The sequence below is a fragment of the Lynx rufus genome, unplaced genomic scaffold (assembly GCF_022079265.1).
Source record: "Lynx rufus isolate CCGP_SWC_20201006 ecotype Redwood Valley unplaced genomic scaffold, mLynRuf1.p SCAF_10, whole genome shotgun sequence".
NCBI lineage: Eukaryota > Metazoa > Chordata > Mammalia > Carnivora > Felidae > Lynx > Lynx rufus.
The window spans coordinates 67,128,468-67,147,690 of NW_025814824.1; the positions used below are offsets into that span (position 1 = coordinate 67,128,468).

The 19,223-nt window shown below is 41.1% G+C and overlaps 1 protein-coding gene across 1 annotated transcript; it reads left to right on the top strand.

Moving 5' to 3' along the window:
• The first annotated feature begins 5,190 nt into the window (after positions 1-5,190).
• TAL2 (TAL bHLH transcription factor 2) lies at positions 5,191-5,583 on the top strand. The gene has a single exon (XM_047100314.1). It carries the CDS (start codon positions 5,191-5,193, stop codon positions 5,506-5,508), a length of 318 nt encoding a protein of 105 aa, XP_046956270.1. The 3' UTR covers positions 5,509-5,583.
• Positions 5,584-19,223: the final 13,640 nt, after the last annotated feature.

Genomic DNA, 19,223 nt, shown 5'->3' on the forward strand with positions numbered 1-19,223 from the left:
TCTAATGAGAAAAGTAACTTGCATAATAGTGTGTGTTCTGGTTTTTAAACGACATATGCATGGTATATAAAGGATATATATCATTTATACACACACCAAACTGGCTACTGCTGGGAGAAAAAAATTCAATAGATAGATAGAGAGCCTTGTATTTGTTTACCGTATGCACTTGTGTACCGCTTCGTTTTCGTTTTTGTTTTTGTTTTTGTTTTTGTTTTTGTTTTCTTGGATGAGCATGTGTTACTTCTATAATAATTTCAAAAGGCAAAACCATATCCAGTGTTGGAGGTTAGGTACCTTACCCTAACCCAACTCTATAAACTACCTTTCATCTGTCTCTTTCTGGAGACTATTTTCACTTGTTTTCAAGAAAAAGATGAAAGAAGAAACCAAATGACAGGAAGAGAAATTTAAAGTCTTATGAACAAAGAGCCATATGAATCTGAATGTCTGGGACAGGCCACCGCAGGAATGTTAGCTGTGACCCTTTGCTGCACCCTTTCCTGTGGCAGGGGTGCTCTGTGTCCAGACACCATTGGCACACAAAAAAAGCAGCAACCCCTATTGGGGGCATAGGTCACTTTCTGTGGGGGCATAATTATCATTCTTTTCTCTGGTAACCTGTGACCTTCAGTGGTGGCATCATAATAGAAGTTTGTGCCCACCTATGTTCCTGTTATATTTACCATCACACTTCTCCTGCCCGGGCATTTTTAACCCCAGGTTCGTGACACCCACTCACCCAGAGATATATGAATAGAAATCAGGGTTCTATATATCTGGACGGGGAAAAAAATTACATGTTTATTTCCAGTCACCTTTAATCTAAATTTTGTATTTCCTTTACTTATGGGTAATAAAAATTAGTACTGGTGACAACGTCACCAACAAAAATCATACATCCCTTCATCTCACAGATGTTGCAGATCTTTTGAAAAAATTGTTTACGTATCACCATGTAGAAATTATGGTAGTAAATCATTTAATGTGTTTAAAAAAAGAAAGTGCATTATTACTGCGTTGCATTTTAAAATTATTTTAATAAGTATTAATTATAATTGGTCATTTTTATGTGTCCATGTATTTCAATTCGTGCATTTAAAATAATTATTTTGAGAAGGGAACCAAAAGCTTTTTATCTTATGTATTTAAAATTATTGTTCTGGGGTAGAGTCCTTCCCTAGACTTCCCCAGACTCTGCCAAAAGAGTCCATGGCACAAAAAAGGTTATGGACCCTGACCCATCAGGAGTCAGTGGTGACAAGATGCATAAATACAGAGACATGGGACACAGGCTGTGCCACTGATTCCCTGCGTGACCTTGGGACAACATGCTTTACCTCTGTTTTGACATCTATCAGATGTCTTCTGCTTCTGTGGCATCTGGTGTATTTTTCAAGCTCTTAAATTATTCTGAAATCAAGCTTAGCAGTAATCAGTCCTTACAACTGGGAAAACACTAAATGCAATTTTCCTTTGATTTAATAAGTACTTTAGTAATTTTCCAGTGACCGCTGCTTTGAATTTTTCCAGCTTGTTAAATCGCTGATTTCAATTTCCCCCTGTGGAGAAGAGTAACACCCTTGAGGATAAATCAACAAGGAATTATTAAGCGCCTTCCAGGAGGGCAGGCTACATTTCTGAAGCCTATCTTTTCCTCTCCTTATTTCCTCTGTCTGCTTCTAGCACAATAGGATTGAGCCCTCTTAGAAGAGAACACCAGTTAGTTTATCCTGCCTAATCTTTTTCTTCCCAGCTTGAAAAAGATGGCCCCTGCCCCCCCACCCCCGCCCCCGCTCCCCCAAGGGACTAGAGTTGACTTAGTGAGTGAGCTAAACCCTCTTTTGACAAGAGAAGCTTGAAAGTAACTTTGCTCCCACAGTCCTGGCTGCAGAGCAGCCGGCCTCGGTGTGAGCAAAACTGGATAGTTTTCTATCTTAAAATCCCATGATTTAAGCTCAGACTGTCATATTTCAGTTTTAGTTGGTTACAGTTCTGACAACACTCCTATTTTCATTGTAGGTGAAAGACTAGGTTATTTAGAAATGAGGTAAGTTAGATAATAAAAAGCAATAGGCAGGTCATTGTGGCATTTCAGAGCAGAAAGAGGCCTTCGGTATCACCTTGTGCACCCCCTTGGTCGGACGGGAATCCCCCTGGAATGCCTGGGGTAGGTGCTGTTTCTCTGCCCCTACAGCCCCTGTGCTTCTCTCTCCATTCACAAGGCATTGGTTTCCTCGGTATCCAGCAGCCAGCAAAGCGTCCGGCACATGGGGTCAGTAAGTGTTGATACCTAAGCTCGGAGCGCATATGATTGTAATTGGATCATGGGTCCTACTAAGAGTGTCTCCACAGAGAAAGGAAGTAGACCTGAGTGGCTGCTGGAGGGAGCCTGAAGCCAGCCAGTCAGCTTGGGCCGCCATGCTTCCCCTTACCACTGGTTCTCAGCACAGCAATCTGTCTCCAACCTAGGCAGCAACAGGAAAGGCAACAAAAACAGGGTTGGGGAAATGTCCTGGGAGCATGCAGGTAATTGAAAAATGCTATTCTTTGGAGTAATGACACTTCCCATCTGCATAGGGAAGAGAATCCTTGTATTTATTAGGCACCTATGTAGCAGGCACATACTGTCTCATTTATGTATTCGTATGCATCACATAATATATTATTTAATCCTCACAAGAACCCTGATGATGGCTTTATTTCCATTTTCCAGAGAAGAAATCAGTTAAAGAAGTTAACTGATTTTCACAGACTCATATATCTAAGAAATGGAGAGCTGAGATTTAAAGCCAGGTCTTTCTACATTAAAGCCCATAAGCTTTCTTAGTTTTTTCCTATTATGAAGCAAATAATATATGAATCTTTTCTTATTATAAAAATGTAAAATGTTACCCAACTGTATCAAATAATACACACCCATCTCCTTTTTCTATCTTTTTTTTCTAAAGTTTATTTATTTATTTTGAGATGGGGGAGGGGGGTAGCGGGGGAGGGAGGGAAGTGCAGAGGGAGAGGGAGAGAGACTCCCAAGCAGGCTCCACGCTCAGTGCAGAGCCAGACTCGGGGCTCTACGCAGGGGCCTCTACGAGGGGATTGAACTCAACAACTGTAAGATCATGACCTGAGCTGAAATTAAGAGTTGGACACTTAACCAACTGAGCTACTCATGTGCCCCACTCATCTCCTTTTTCTGTCTTCCCCCAACCCCCTGCCCTCCCCCAAGGAACCATGTCAACAGTTTGGCCTGAATCCTTCTAAGTATTATGTTCTACACCCCCACACACACCTGTATGTCCATATACTCTTACAGAGCACAACAAACAAATACATAAATCAGGCTCAGACCTTTTCTATTACACTGTAGCTTCTTTATTAGGAAAAAAAATCGCTAAATTACAATGAACATTTACCTTCCCCTGTTTTATTTGTCGAGATAATAACTGTAATCACTTAACATTTATTGAGCACTTCCTGTGTGCCATTTTGCTAAAGTGGTTTACATGGATCATTTTATTTGTCCTCACAGGTAGTACCTGGAGTCACCCTTTACTTATGAGGCATTTGATGGACAGAGAGTTGAAGTAGATTGCTCAGGGTCACACAGCTAGGAGGAGCAGAACCTAAAGCCAAACCGGGGTTCTGGCTCCAAAGCCTATGTTTCTAACCACCATGCAGATGCTTCCATTGGCGACTGACCCCTATAGAGTCAGGGCTCGATGGTAACAGCGTGGCTTGTTCTAATGAACTGAGACCATCATTTGGTTCCTACAGAAGAGCAGACGTGCCAGCACACGTGTAGTGAAATGACACCTGGGACATGTTGGCCTCCCTCAACCAATCCCAGCAGTGTCTATAGTACTGTCACTACAACCAACACTGCTTGCGTATGTATGTAGCGTGAGTGCCTGGCACAAAACAAATGCTCTGTTTGCTCTTGTTTCCCTTAGTTTATAGTTCACAGAATGCTTTCACATGCAACATTCCCCTCAATCCTTACAGCAAGCTATGAGGAGAGGATGGTATAATTACACCCATTGTAGATAGCTAAGGAACTGAGGCTCAGGTTGGTGAAGTGACTTAGGCAGTGCCTCACAGCTGGTTGGTGTTTGGTGCTGTGGTGAGAACACACGCTCTCTGAAGGGAAGGGTGGCTCTTCCCCTGTGCTAAACTCCTGCTCTACCTTCCCCCAGGATTGCAGGGATCTGGGGAGCGTTCTACTTCTTTATCATACAGAGTTTAGATAGGGATGAGGGTGTTCCTACTTGGAGAGTAGAGCAGTGGTGTTCAAGTCCGCCACATGCCAAGATCACGGAGAGGTTTGTTCGTTGATGCGCCATCCGTGTTCCCATTCACACATGTTAATCCAAGCTGTCTGCAAAAAGGGGACCATGCCTCTAAGAGTTAAAAATGGCAAAGTAAGATTTGGCAGTAGATGGTGATAATCAACTGTCCTGGAGTTGGAAAGGTCACCTGAGTGCCGGCTCGTGGAGGCCCGAACATCTTCTACGGCATCCATGGTAAATCGTCACCCTCACTTTCTCTTTGTCCTTTCTTCTTGTCATGCTGAATATCCCCACTGTGTTTTTCATAAAAGAGGGTCTGAAGACTCTTCACCACTCTGTTCATACTCCCCTAAATGTGGTCCAGTCTGGATATTTTAACTTTTGCACAGTGAGGTCCTACCCTCCAGGTGAGGTCTGCCAGCTAAGAGGAGAGCTGTGCTTTCATCTCCATTCCCACAATTATCTTATTAGTGGAATCTAGAATCATGGCTTTTACTTTTTGAGAATCCATATTCGACTCCCTGTTGGCTAAATATAGATTTTATTCGCACAAGTACTTAAACCTATACTGTGCCTGGTTCTGGACAATTAGGAAGAGTTGGTTATAAAAGCAGTAGTGAGGGTTCTGGGGTAAAACGACCTTGTAACAGGGGGCTTTGAAACAGCTAGGGAGAAAAAGGCTGAAAGGTATTGTTCTTACCCTGTCCTTTCTTCTGCCACATTTTCTTCCCTTACCCAAAGGAAGACTCAGAAAAACCTAAAAATGAGGAAGTGAATTTCCTAAAACCCGGGTCAAGAAGAACTGACATCCCAAATTCTTGGCAGGACATGTGATGCCCAATAGCCCTCTTATCAGGTATTGGCCCTTAGGGCCCTTTCTCTTTCCTGTCTCAGGAACTCGAACATGACCAGGAAGATCTTCACAAATAGCAGGGAGCGGTGGAGACAGCAGAATGTCAACAGCGCCTTTGCCAAGCTGAGGAAGCTCATTCCCACTCACCCTCCGGACAAAAAGCTGAGCAAAAATGAAACGCTTCGCCTGGCAATGAGGTATATCAACTTCTTGGTCAAGGTCTTGGGGGAGCAAACCCTGCAGCAAACGGGAGTGACCGCTCAGGGAAACATTCTGGGACTCTTTCCCCAAGGATCCCACCTGCCGGACAGGACTCTGCTCGGTGACTACCAGGTTCCTTCACTTGACCCAAGCCACCACATTGCATAGTGGGGCTCTGGCTGTCATCACCCAGCAGGGCACTTGCTCAGAAGCCACTGGCTGAGTGACCGCCTTTTGCATGTTCCAGAGTCAATTTGATGAATAAATTTGGGAGGCATGAATTTAAGCCTCATAGGAGGTAGCTTGGGGCCAGCTGCAGGGAGCCAAAAAGAGGCCATGAGGAATGTGGCTTTGGAGTCTGTCACCCCCAGGGCGGGGGCGGGAGGGGGTGGTGGGACACTTCAGGCGAAGCAGCCTGCCTCTATTTCATTTATCCAGGATCTGCATAATGTTTGGAAAAGAAAAGCATCGGTTAAAAACAGGTTGGAAAATCACTGTTTTACTCAATATGTTTTCAATTACAAGGAAGAAGTTTCTCCATAACAGATCTCAGGCCGATGAATAAAAAATGCTTCCCTCAGAACATATTTTAAAGTTAGTTTTGAGAAATGAAGTCTGTTTGATGGAGGGTGAACAAAATAAGGTTGATAAATGTGAAGACCGCCCTCACAGAAACGAACTTGGAGAATTGTGGGAAACTCTGGAGAAGAGATCCTCCTGACATGTGAGGCTTACAGGAACACAGCAGATACATGTGGAAGAGCTCTGCATCCTTTATCTCTATGGAAATGTGAGGTGTTGCTCGCATTGAGCCATTTATATATGTGTTATCTCTAAAGCCAAATGGTGGATTGTATCTGTGAGTGGAAAGGACTGGATAATTTGTGATTTAGAGTTCATAGTTTTCTTATGAAAAATAGTTAGCTAAAATAGGTTACCTGCCCCCTTAGTTTCGCATGTCAGGCATTAAAACTTTTAATGTAGCCTGAGTCCCTGCTGATTTAAGACCTGTGAAATTCAAACATAATTATGAAAATCCAAACATTGCCATTTAACAACTCATTTAACAGAGAGCTTAGTTTAAACAAAAGATCTAGGGTAGACAATAGGAATGTAATACCAGATTTTAGTGAATTAATGAATTTGTAATTTGTCTTCCTTGCTGTGGAGCGTTAGCTCAATCTTATGCTGGGAGGGGTGGGACCCCCTAGTCAATGAAACGGCATGGATCTGACAGAACTACTCATAAGCATGTGCCACCCTGATGATTGGATTCAAAGACGGATTCAAAAATGAATCCCATAGCTGAGCCCAGAATACAAATAATGTCATTTGATTGTCTCTGGGACATTTTATTCCCCTAAAGTTCTTGATGGTACGTTGGTTTTAAAACATTCTGAACCACAGGTAGGAAATTGCTGGATTTGCGATTACAGATTTCCAGTGTACACACAATAGGGGGATTTAAATTTCCTCTTACTCTAGAAAGAAGATATTTGATTTATGGGAGGTTGAAAAGGTTTAGTTTGGTGATCAGAAGAAAGCTAGATGAGGCTCCCCCCAAATCTCATTCCCCACAAATAGCAAGGTCATAATATCATTAACCTCTACCCAGCACTCACGCTCATAGTCCAGTGCATTTATCAGAAGCAATATGTTTTCCTTCTAGGTTCTTTCTTTCAACTGCATTCCATAAACTTCCCTATGGTTCCAGAATAGTACAGGGAAACACATATGCACAGAGACTAGGCTATTTCCCCTGAATGTGCATTTCTCTCTCATGAGGTTATGTGGGCTTAAATGTGTCAAATTACCAACTGATAGTATATCTCAAAGCTGCGATGACAGTTGTCAACTGAACAACATTACTTATTCTCTCATCTGGCATTAAATCAAAATAACAATTTTGACAATATTTTTTTATTAGCTTCATTGTGACATGTTGCCGAGGAAAGTACAGAAGACTTCTTTGCCTGAATGCAGGATTTTATTGCTCTTCTCAGAATGAGTGCACTTTTCTGCTGTTGGGGCCATGTCTGTGTGTACAGAAGGCCTTCTCACTGAAATGTAAGAGAGTGCTCCTGAAAAGCCATGAGGAGATTGAGTTATCATTAAACTATATGAGGGGGGTAATGATTTAAAGAAACTCTGCAGGAAATTCCATTGAAAAATGAATAAACACTTAAAATATTACTTGGTGTAATTCACCTCTTAAATTATGTTGCAAGCTTAGATTTTGGTCTATCAGGTTATGCTGGATTAAAGTGACTGTCAAAAGGAATTGTAGGTACACATGGATCAAAATGTTTGGCAAGGTATCCATGAGGCCAGATTCTAATTGAAAAACTACTCTGTGGTCTTCCTTGCTGTCTTAGGCTCAAGGCTTGGTGATTGCAGTAGTAAGAATTTATGGTTAAAACACACTACAGTTCACTGATGGTACATCTCTTTATGGATCATTTGAACGCAACAGAAAAAGTTTAGACAGATTATATCATCTATGCTACTCTGTTACTTGGAAAAAATGTTTGGTCTGCTATGGATACCACTGGAAACTTTTGGAAACCAGGCATAAACGGGGCCATTGATTTATAGAGATTGTTAGATTGGCTAGTTTTACTCCTCATTTTACAGGGGACAAAACAGGTCCAGAGACTTGTGAAGTGACTTTCCAGAGATCCCATGGACAATTAGTGGAAAGCTGGGACACATGCCTGATTTCCTGGCCCTGGGTACGACCTTTCTACAGCCCTGTTCAGCCACATGTATTTTAGGATTGAAAATGGATAAGCACCTTATTGTTATGCTCATCTCTTTTCAACAGTGTTCAGTAATCTTCTTCATATGCCTTTTTATTCAAATTAAATTATTATGCTTTATAGAATGTGATTAGATGTATTAACCAAAGATTTTTTTGTTGATGTGTTTTATGAGTTTTTAACCATTGAATTTGCTATTTAACTATTAATTTATTGCGAATAAATTATTTAAGAAAAACTGTTCTTTAAAAAAAAGAATTTAATAAATTTACTAAGCACATCGACCTGTTCTCTCCATCCTCACAGCCACTGTTCTGGCTTTGACACCCCCCACCCCCCGCACCATTGTTTTCAGTCTAGAAAAAATCTAGCATCCCCTGCTTAGTCTCTCTCTCTCTCTCTCTCTCTCTCTCTCTCTCTCTCTCTCTTTTTCTCTCTCTCTCTCCCTCTGGCTCTCTTTACTTCACCTTTCACACAGCTCCCCCATTGTCCTTCTCAAATCACAGCTGTGGTCAGATCACTCCCCAGCTATCAAACCTTCAGTGTCTCGTCCACCAGACTGAGACATATGCCTTACCCCAGTAAACCAGGCACTCTGCAACCTGGTCCCTCCTTGTACTTTCCACAGTCTCCTAAGTATATTGTACATGCCAATGAAACTACTTCACTTGATGGTCCCCAAACATGTCCCACTTCTTAATACCTCTGACTTTTCTCTTGTGACTCCACTTGCACACATGAATGTTCCCATTCTCTCTTGTTCTTTTTTCTTAAGTTTATTTATTTTTTTGAGAGAGATAGAGACAGCATGAGTGGGGGAGGGGAAGAGAGACAGGGAGAGAGAGAACCCCAAACAGACTCTGCAGTGCAGACCCCGATGTGGGGCTCGAACTCACGAAACCATGAGATCATGACCTGAGCTGAAACCAAGAATTGGACGCTTAACCGGCTGAGCCACCCTGGCACCCCCCATTCTCTCTTGTTCTACTTGTCCCTCCACCCGCACCAAATTCCACTCACTAAAATCCTTCATGACTGGTCTTAAACACCACTCCTTCACAAAGCCTGCCTCCTTGTAAACACCATCTCTTACATGAAGTCCTCCTAGATTTCCACCATTTAATCTGATCTCTCCTTTCTTAGAATCCCCTTTTGTGCTTCATGACCCTTATTTCCTCTAGTCAGTGTTACAGACATCTGTGTATATGCTGTGCCCCTTCCCAAGTAAGCTAAGATCTTGAGGAGAAGGATAGTTTCTAATATTTACTCCTCATAACAGCCCTGCAAGAGACTTCACTTTCAAAATGAGAAAACTGTAATCAGGACTGCCTCTGTTAAGAATATTCCCCTAGCCTCTCCTAAAAGACAACATTGAAATGAAACTTGATCAGACTGAATTTTCCTGAGAAACCCAAAGTCTAATGCCCTTCTTAAATGTTTGTTTCTCATCATTTCTATTCAATATACCCCTTGTAGCACCTGCCTGAGGAAGTTTCACCACCTAAGAATGGCTTGAGATGGCCGAAATATGTATAAGTTATGCACAACCGGCTTTGTCCTTAAGAAGGCAAAAGATGAAAAGGGTCCGGGAGAATGGACAGCTTAACTGCTGACCCACAGGTCAAAGGTTGGTTAAAAGTCACATCCTTAAATAAAAAGGTCAGAGATAAGGAGGGAATCTAAAAGTCCAATGGCAATGCAAAGCAAGGGATTTAAAATGGCAGGTGTTAGAAAGGAACACCAAGGAATGAATGCACGCAAGGGATTGCAGGAGGCCAGGAGCACAGTCTCCTAAAACACTGTCACTTCTGTGGCCATTACGTTTCCCATAAAGAGGGAAACTTTGCCTTTTATCTTCTCTTTCTTGCCAAAGACCTATCACAAAGAGATCTTAAAGAGCACTAGATTTTAACAAAATAAACATAAATTTATTTAGGTTTGTAATCTACCAAATAAATTTACTCTAAGAATTTAATTTCCAGAGCTCACGAATTGCTGGTAGTCAAGTAAAGCAAGCTGTTGAATTGTGTTATCTGGAAAAATCTGAAAAACAGGATTATTATTCAATATGTTCATACACTTGGACCTAAGTAATTATCCTTCTGGGAACCTGTCACAAAGAATTAATCAGAATCATGGCCAAAGAAGTATGTACATGGATCTCTATGTCAGAATTTTACGAAGTACATAAAATGATAATAATACTAAGTCTTGCTGAGTGCTTACTATATTCCAGGCACTGTGCCAAGAGCTTCCAATGTATCAGCTCACCTGTCTTCATAGCGATGTTGTGTTGTTAACATTATATTAATTACATGTGTCATTCTCACTTCCCAGCTGAGGAAACTGAAGTTTAGGAAATTACTTATCTTGTTCCAGTTTTCTCTGCAGAGTTAGAATTTGACCCTCAGTCATTTTTACTCAGAATTACTGCTTTTCATGGACAGACTTTTTTTTTTTTTTTTTGCGTCAGAATTCTTCATTTTTACTTTTAAATTTTAAAAATGTATAGGGGCACCTGGGCGCCTCAGTCAGTTAAGCGTCCGACTTCAGCTCAGGTCTTGATCTTGTGGTTCGTGAGTTCCAGCCCAGCATCAGGCTGTATGGTGACAGCTCAGAGCCTGGAGCCTACTTCGGATTCTGTCTCCCTCTGTCTCTGCCCCTCCCCCACTCACACTCTGTCTCTGTCTCTCTCTCTCAAAAAGAAATAAACATTAACAGTTTTTTAATTTATTATTCTTTTATTGAAGTATAGTTGACACACAATGCTACATTAGTTTCAGGTGTAGGAATTCCTAAATTTTTAAAATCCTGACCACCATAATGGAACATCGTGGACCAGGAATATTACCCAATAACACTACTGGGTAATCAAACACAACCCCAAAAAACGAAGGGTCCTGTTTAGAAGCACCAAGCTGGGGATAATATTATGATAAGACTCCACGAGGACACTGTCCTGCAGAAGCAGGCTGGGGTGTTCGCCTGCAGGAGAAACTATTTGTTCCTCTGTTTGGATTTGCTTCCCACCTCTTCCTCCGCCCGGGCTTAAGCATGCCCATGGTTCAGGGCATTGGTACTTGTGTGTGTGTGTGTGTGTGTGTGTGTGTGTGTGTATTTGCTCATGCACAAGGTAGGAAATCTGCTCCTCCACATCTCCTACCTGTCCTCCGTCTGGTTTTAGCTCCTCTGGAATTGAGGAAGAAGGAGGGTCTAAGGAAATGGACAGTGTTTTTCTTCACTGGTTTGGGTTGCATTCTTTTCCTATATTCCATTTAGACTGTTTGTATCAATTCTTCTTAACTGGTGATAGAAGCCCCAGGTTTAGAAACACTGTGGAACAGCAGAGAATTAAATCTCTCGGATTCATCAAGACTCTATCTTGCACGTAATCTTATGGCCACCGTGGCCCTTTTCCCCCAGTCTGGGAGAAGTGGAGTGCTGTGCTGAATATTTTGCATTGGCTCCAGTAGTCAAATCACTTCAGTGTATTTTTTGTATCTTTCACTAAATAAACCAAGATTTAATTTTACCTTATGGTGTGTGTATGTGTGCGTGTGCGCGTAAGGATATGTGTACACGTTCCTCTTCCCACCAACCAGCAGAACACATGAGAGCGTACACTTATGTCAACAGTTGGGAAGCATCAATCCCATTGCACCCCATACAGGCAGTGCACAAAGAATGGATTTTGAAGGATTTAAAAAATGCAACAGTGACCGGCAAATATGTGGAAGGGGATGAGCTAATCAGTTACATGAGACTATTGGGTCTCTAAGAGAAGTTTTCAGGGAGAGGTTGTCATATTAGTGATGTCTTTCAGTCTTCCCTTCAACGCCTTTCAGTTTGGACCAATGGGTAACCAGATAAAGCTAAAGGTGAGGATCTGAGGTGCCTGGGTGGCTCAGTTGGCTAAGCATCTGACTCTAGATTTTGACTCAGGTCATGATCTCATGGTTTGTGAATTCGAGCCCCACAATGGGTTCTTCACTGATAGAGTAAAGTCTGCTTGGGATTCTCTCTCTCCCTCTATCTCTGTCCCTTTCCCACTCATGCTCTCTCTCTCTCTCTTTCTCAAAATAAATAAATAAAATTAAAGAAAAAGGTGAGGATCTGTTGGTCTGAGATCCAATTTCTTGGTGTCTCTTTAACACTCTACCCAAGGAAGTAGAGGTCATTGATCACAAGATCTATGTGATCAAAGAGATCACAAAATAAGCCAAATCCTATAAGGAGAAGCCTGGGGTTAAGAACTGTAACCAGGTGTCCTGGGAGGTCCTCAGGCTTCTCACATGGTATTGTACTATTCTGGATGGGGCACGCCCCAGAGATGCCCCTCCTCCATGCCTGCTAGACATTCTGGGCAAAAACTGGATACCTGTTTAGCTTCCAAACAGTATGTGAGAGGAGAGCCCTAGATGTTCTCTGAGCTCGCTCTCCCTGCATGACTAGATTTATGCAATCAAGTAAACAAACAAGAAAATGTAGCATTTGCCAAATTGGGATCTGAATCTTCTAAAAAGCTTTCACCTTGGAGCCCTAATTTGCGCAAACATCGTAAAATATTTTGGAGTAAAAATGAGTTTTCAGAAGGTAGTCACGTACATAGTTGAAAAGAAAACTTTCTAAGCAAAACTTTAAAAATACAAAATTCTCAAGGCATAAACATCTTTTTATTAAGTACTTCTGTTTAAAGAATAAATGTGTGTTATCTGGTCAGATAAAATGTTAGGCTAAAGTGTAAAAAAGTGAAAAAGCTTTACACTTTTTCATTTGTGGCTACAGTATGCTAAAATAAAATGGTCTCAATTCACTTGCCATATTTTTATAAATTGACAAAGTGTCTTAAAATTTATAGTTTTTGTATTTTAGAAGTAATGTTTCTAAAGATAGGGTTGAGATAATGGGGGGGGAGATAATAATACACCTAGGAAACAGTAATCAAAATGTCACTTTCCAAGGCTATTTTTTAAAATAGGTTCCATGCCTAATGTGGAGCTTGAACTCACCACTCTGAGATTAAGAGTCGCATGCTTTATCAACGGAGCAAACCAGGTGCCCCACCAAGGCTATGTTTTAAAGAAAAAAAAATGTGAGTGGGGTTAGTAAGAGCAGTATTTTTTCTTTTAAAAATATTAAGCTCTGTGAAAGACAACGTCAAGAGAATGAGAAGACAAGCCACAGATTGGAGAAAAAATATTTCCAAAAGGATTGTTATCCAAAATACTCAAAGAACTCAATAAGAAGAAAATGAAAAACCCAATTAAAAAATGGGCCAAAGACCTGAACAGCCACCTCACCAAAGAAGATACACAGATGGCAATTAAGCATATGGAAAAATGCCCCACGTCTTATGTCATCAGGGACACGTGAATTCAAACAATGGTATTCAAACAATACCTTTACACACCAATTAGAACAGTTGAAATCCTGAGCACTGACAACACCAAATGGTGGAGGGCATAGGGAGTAACACACTGCTGGTGGAAATGCAAAACAGTACAGCCGCTTTGGATGAAGGTTTGGCAGTTTCTTTCTTTCTTTCTTTCTTTTAAATTTTTTTTTTATTTTTGTTTCTATTTTTGTTTTTATTTTTGTTTTTGAGAGGGAGAGAGAGAGAGAGAGAGTGTGTGTGTGTGTGTGTGTGTGTGAGAGAGAGAGAGAGAGAGAGAGAGAGGGAAAGAGAGAATCCCAGGCAGGCCCTGTGTGACAGCACAGAGCAAGATGTGGGGCTTGATCCCATGAACTGTGAGATTATGACCTGAGCCGAAATCAAGAGTCAGATGACTCAGCCACTGAGTCAACTGACTGAGCCACTCAGGTGCCTCTGGCATTTTCTTATAAAACTAAACATGTCCTCCCATACAATCCCAACAATTGCTCCCCTCAGTATTTACCCAAAGGAGTTGAAAACTTATGTCCACACACATACCGTCACATGGATGTTGATAGCAGCTTTATCCATAACTGCCAAAACTTGGAAGCAACCAAGATATCCTTCGGTAGACGAATGGATAAATAAGCTGTGGTACATCTAGACAATGTAATATTATTCAGCACTAAAAGGAGATGAGCTATCAGGCCATGAAAAGACATAGAGGAATCTTAAATGCATTTCATGAAGTGGAATAAGCCAATCTAAAAAGGCTGCCTACTGTATGATTCCAACTACATGACATTCTGGGAAAGGCAAAACTATGGAGACAGTGAAAAGATCAGTGGTTGCCAGAGTGGGAGGGGGAAGAATGAATAGGGAGAGTACAAGAGGATTTTTAGGACAGTGAAATTATTCTGTATGATATTATAATGATGGATACATGTTGTCATACATTTTTTTCCCTCCAGCAATCCAACATGTAACATTAACAAAAACTAGATTTTTGAAATCAGTGACATTTATTTGTATGGGTTTAACTATGTAATATCTCATGATAATCAATGACAACAAAGAAGCTGTTTTAGTGAATCTAAAATTAGAATTTTTTAAAATTCCAGCATAGTTAACATACGGTGTTAAATTTCAGGTGGATAATATAGTGAAACAACAATTCTGCACATTATTCAGTGTTCATCATAAGCATACTCTCAATCCCTTTCACCTAAGCAAGTATCCTCCTATTCTTCCATCGTCCATATGGCATTATAGATTTATCAAAACCCTTAGAATGTACAACACCAAGAGCGAACCACTATCTTTTAACTAATGTATCTGTATCTTTGTGCAAACGCAACTATATATTCTCATTTCCTTCTTTTTTTCCCCTCATTTCCTTCTTATACCACCTTGCTTTCCTTCTTAACACTATATGCTGGAGATCCTCTAATACCATAGAGAACTTTTTATTCTTGTTAATATCTGCATGTATTGTATCATATGGATGTACCTTAGTTACTGTGGGACACTTGGGTTTTTTCTAGTCTTTTGCTGATACTAACAATGCTGCGATGAATAGCCTTCACCACACAAGATTTCCCAAGTTTGTAGATAAACCTGTAGGATAAGAGCACTCTTAGTAGCACTGTGTGGGCATTGTCGTTTACACAAAGAGTCACCTACAGAGCATGTTGACAATTGTTGGGATACATGCCAATCTGATAGGTGCAAATGTTATCTGGATGCAGATGTAATTTACATTTTTATTTTCATGAGGGAGGCTGACATCATATGCTTATGAATCATTTGTGTTTCTGTGGACCGTCTATAGATATTTTTAGCCCTTTTTTCTGTTGGGTTGTTGGGCTTTTTCTTTCCAATTTCTAAAAGCTCTTTATATATGAAGGAGATCAACACTTTTTCTGGGATGTGAGTAACAAATATTACCCCCAATTTTTTCATTTGTCTTATGACCTTCTTTATGATGTTCATTTGCCATGTATAAGAATTTGATTTTTATGCCATACAGTTTATCTGTTTTATGCTTCTAGATTTTGAGTCAGAGTTAGACTTCCTCCACTCTGAGGTTTTTGTCCTTTTGAATTCACTTTAAAATCTTGCTGTGAGGCCCCATCTTTGAGGTTCTGGAGGCAAGAAATGGTGGGGTACAGGGGTTGCTGAATATTTCCTCTCCTTTAATAAAAAAGACTTACTAAGACATTGAAAATTACATATTTGAAATAAATTGAAATAGACAAAATTTCTCCCTCACCAAATTCTAAATTTGGCTCTAATAAAGAGAAGTTTCAAAACCTTGCTCCCTGGAACTCTGACACAAGAAAGTGGGGGGACCTAGGGCCCACTAGGTCTGAGATAGATCAGCACACTCTATCCTAACCTGGCAGAGCTAAGAGGACACACGTTCCTGGACAGGAGGAGAAAGAAACATCCAAAAGGCAAAACAAAAAGAAAAGGAAGGAAAAAACAAAACAAAACAAGAAATTAAAGTTCAGAAGAACAATTTTCTCAAATATTGGATTTCTGGAAAGGGATAGCTGGGCAAAGGCAGGATTGAAGTCTCCCACTACCGTCCAGTATCTTCAGTGTTACTGGCCGCCAGCAAAGCTGTGATCATGAAGAAGGGCTGATAGGAGCTGTGGTTGTGGAGGAAGGGGCAGGGTGGGTGGGTGGGGATCAGTACCTTGACCTCTTTTTCTCCTGCTCCCCTCTGTTCTGCTCCTGCCTTCCATTTGTGAACCCAACCAGAAGCCCAAGAAGAGGAGGGAGGCCGGAGTGATGGAAGCAGAGGTCATATCTATCTCCCAGGGCATAGAAGAAGACAGTTTTCACTGCCCCGCAAATAAGGACCAGGTAACCCATTGTAATAAAAGATTTTTTGATATCTATTGAAATTGATATGGGGTATATAATAATATATTTCCTTGCACTGTTTGGATAAATCTTTACTTGATCATGATGTAATTAGCATGATATAATTGTATATACAGTAAAACCTTGGATTGCACGTAACTTGTTCTGTGGGTGTTCTGCAAGACGAGCCAACATTTCTAATATACTGTAACTTGACAAATGAGCTATGTCTTGCAATATGACTAGTGCATGATGCTGAATGTCCCATGATCACAACTGAGCCAATGGTTTCTTTCTCTCTCTCTCTTTCTTTCTGTCTCTCGCTGTAGGATTGTGGGTGATCTTCAATGCAATATCACATTTCTGTGAAATCCTCAAAAGGAAGCAACAGCAAGGGTCATTGGATAGGTTCCTTGTTAAAGTTGCATGAAAAGAAAAAGATTCCACTGAGTCAATGGATAGCAGTGATTCCATTAATGATAGTGAAAGTCATCTTACACGATAGCCCTCCACTCTCTTGTCTCCCTCACACCAGCCACAAAGGTTTTCAAAGGTAAATATACATTAATTTGTTTAGTTTTCTTTATATTTTGTATTTTCTTTATTATTTTGTGTTATATTACAGTATTGTAATCATTTTTATATGGATATTTTTGGGTTGTAGAATGAATGATCTGAGTTTCCATTATTTCCTATGGGGAAATTCACTTTGATATACAAGTGCTTTGGATTACAAGCGTGTTTCTGGAACGAATTATGCTCACAAACCAAGGTTTTACTGTAATTTCATATACTGTCAAATTATGTTCCCAATCTATCTCTTGACCATGATGTAAAATATCCCTGAAAAAGTCAGACTTACAAAAGGTACCTTTACTAAAATCTACCTGGGAAGGCAGAGTGTCTTGTCTGACTAAGGACACCTTGTGCCACTCACCACTTCCTTTTAATGCACCTGACCACTCTATGTAAGAGATGTATGAAATGCAGTTTCAACCCACAGCCTAAGGGAGAAATGGGCTGTCAGAGTTAATGAGCTTCTCAGGCCTTCCCCTGATCACCTTTTCACCCTCCTCTCTACATATCAGGCCTCCAGACCCTCATCTCACACGCAGGGTGTTGTGCAGTCTCACGTTGCCATCTAGCAGATAGAAATTATTTTCCTACCTGCCCCCCAGACTAAAACTTCCCCCTAGGCTCCAGAGCTTCTGAAAACAACCTTCCTGTGTCTCCTTCATCCTCTCTGAGAGACTGAATGGCTCTAGGCTCCAAGAGGAAAGATGTTCCATCTCAGAAATTGAAAAGAAAAGATGTACTGGCCAAAAGATGGGGGAGACAAAGCAGAGAAAAGTCAGCACTTGGGACTAGTCGGCTCTTTGCACCGTGTTTGAATATCCTGATACACTTACTTAGGCATACAGCCTAAACACACCCGATTATGGCAAGGTGGGGTTGGGGAAGGAAAGTATAAACACCTCAAGGAAGGGTCATTAAAATCCATCCGGGCCTATTTTGTGCCAGGCATTTTATAAATGCCATCTTTGATACTTTTAATAACCATCTAATGGCAGTATTTGCTCCAGTTTACAGTTGGAGGAATTGTGGCTTAAAAGAGTCTAAGAGACAAACTTGAGATCACACAGCAAGTTCCTGCACACATGGAGTCCCTTTCTTAGTCGTCAAGATAATTAAAATTTCAACTCTACCCATAAACCACCTATAGCAGAGAAAGGAGCACTCATTCAAAAAGTTTTCTGACTTCACTTGTTATAACAAGTTGATGGTTGAGTTTTTCTTTTGTGGCTTCTAAGCACATACTACCCCAAAGCCTAAAACAACTACCACCACCTAGCTTTTTCCCCCTTCTTTCCCAGAAATAAAGGAAAGATGCAGAAGTCCTATTCAGAAGGTACTGAAATCAAGCATCCAATGAACTTTGTTCCCTACAAGTAAACCCCTTATCAGTCTCTTGCAGAGATTCAAAAACGTTTATCTCGATAGAGCAGATTATGAGGCTGACCCACTCTCAATTCTGAGTAGGAATCAAATAGGCATTCTCTTCTGTCAGCAACTCCCGCTTTGCCAATCCAGATAAATCAATTAATGGGATGCAGAGCAGCCGTCTTGCCTTTCTCTCCCCGGATGCTTGCCTCCCTGAGCTCCCCCGCACTCCTCAGTGCCCGGTTTAATACCATCTGAGAGTCCTTATTTACAAGAGGGCTTGCGCAGGTGCGAGCTTTCAGGCCGGCAGCACAGGAGCAATTGTCGCCCCTCCCCGTGCAAGCTCCAAGCTCCCCTCTTTGTGAGATACTTTTGTTTTCTCTGCTTTTCAGACCAAAAACGTCCCTCAGCAGCTCATCTAATCGGATTATGCTAATTTGTACTTCATGAACCTAAACAGCATAACTAGATCTGCAGAGGGCTCAGGCCAGGAAGAGAGGGACGACGACTTTGTTGGTAAACCTACCCCCAAAAAAGTGCAGAGAGAAAGCACATCCTGTGTTTAGCCGCACAAAGCTGCTACTCTGGAAAGCCCACAGAGCTCTTGACAATTTAGAGTGCCCAGAAGCCTTCTGTGTTCAGAATAGAAAAGGCGGGGGGGGGGGGGGGCACAGTGAAGGCACAGAAAGGACCACAATGACAGGCTGTTTTCCCTCTTACAGAGTAAGGTTCCTCTTCTTCCTTTTACAAGGTTTACTCACATTTACCCTCTTAGCTAATCGATATATAAATTCAGAAGCTGAAGCTGGGTGGTACAATTCAACAAACATCTATCAGTTCGTACTACTCATTAAGGATGACGCTTCATGTTATGGTCTGCATGAAAGCATGTTAAGACTTAGTACTTGCCTCTCAGAATTTATACTCTGGCAGGGAAA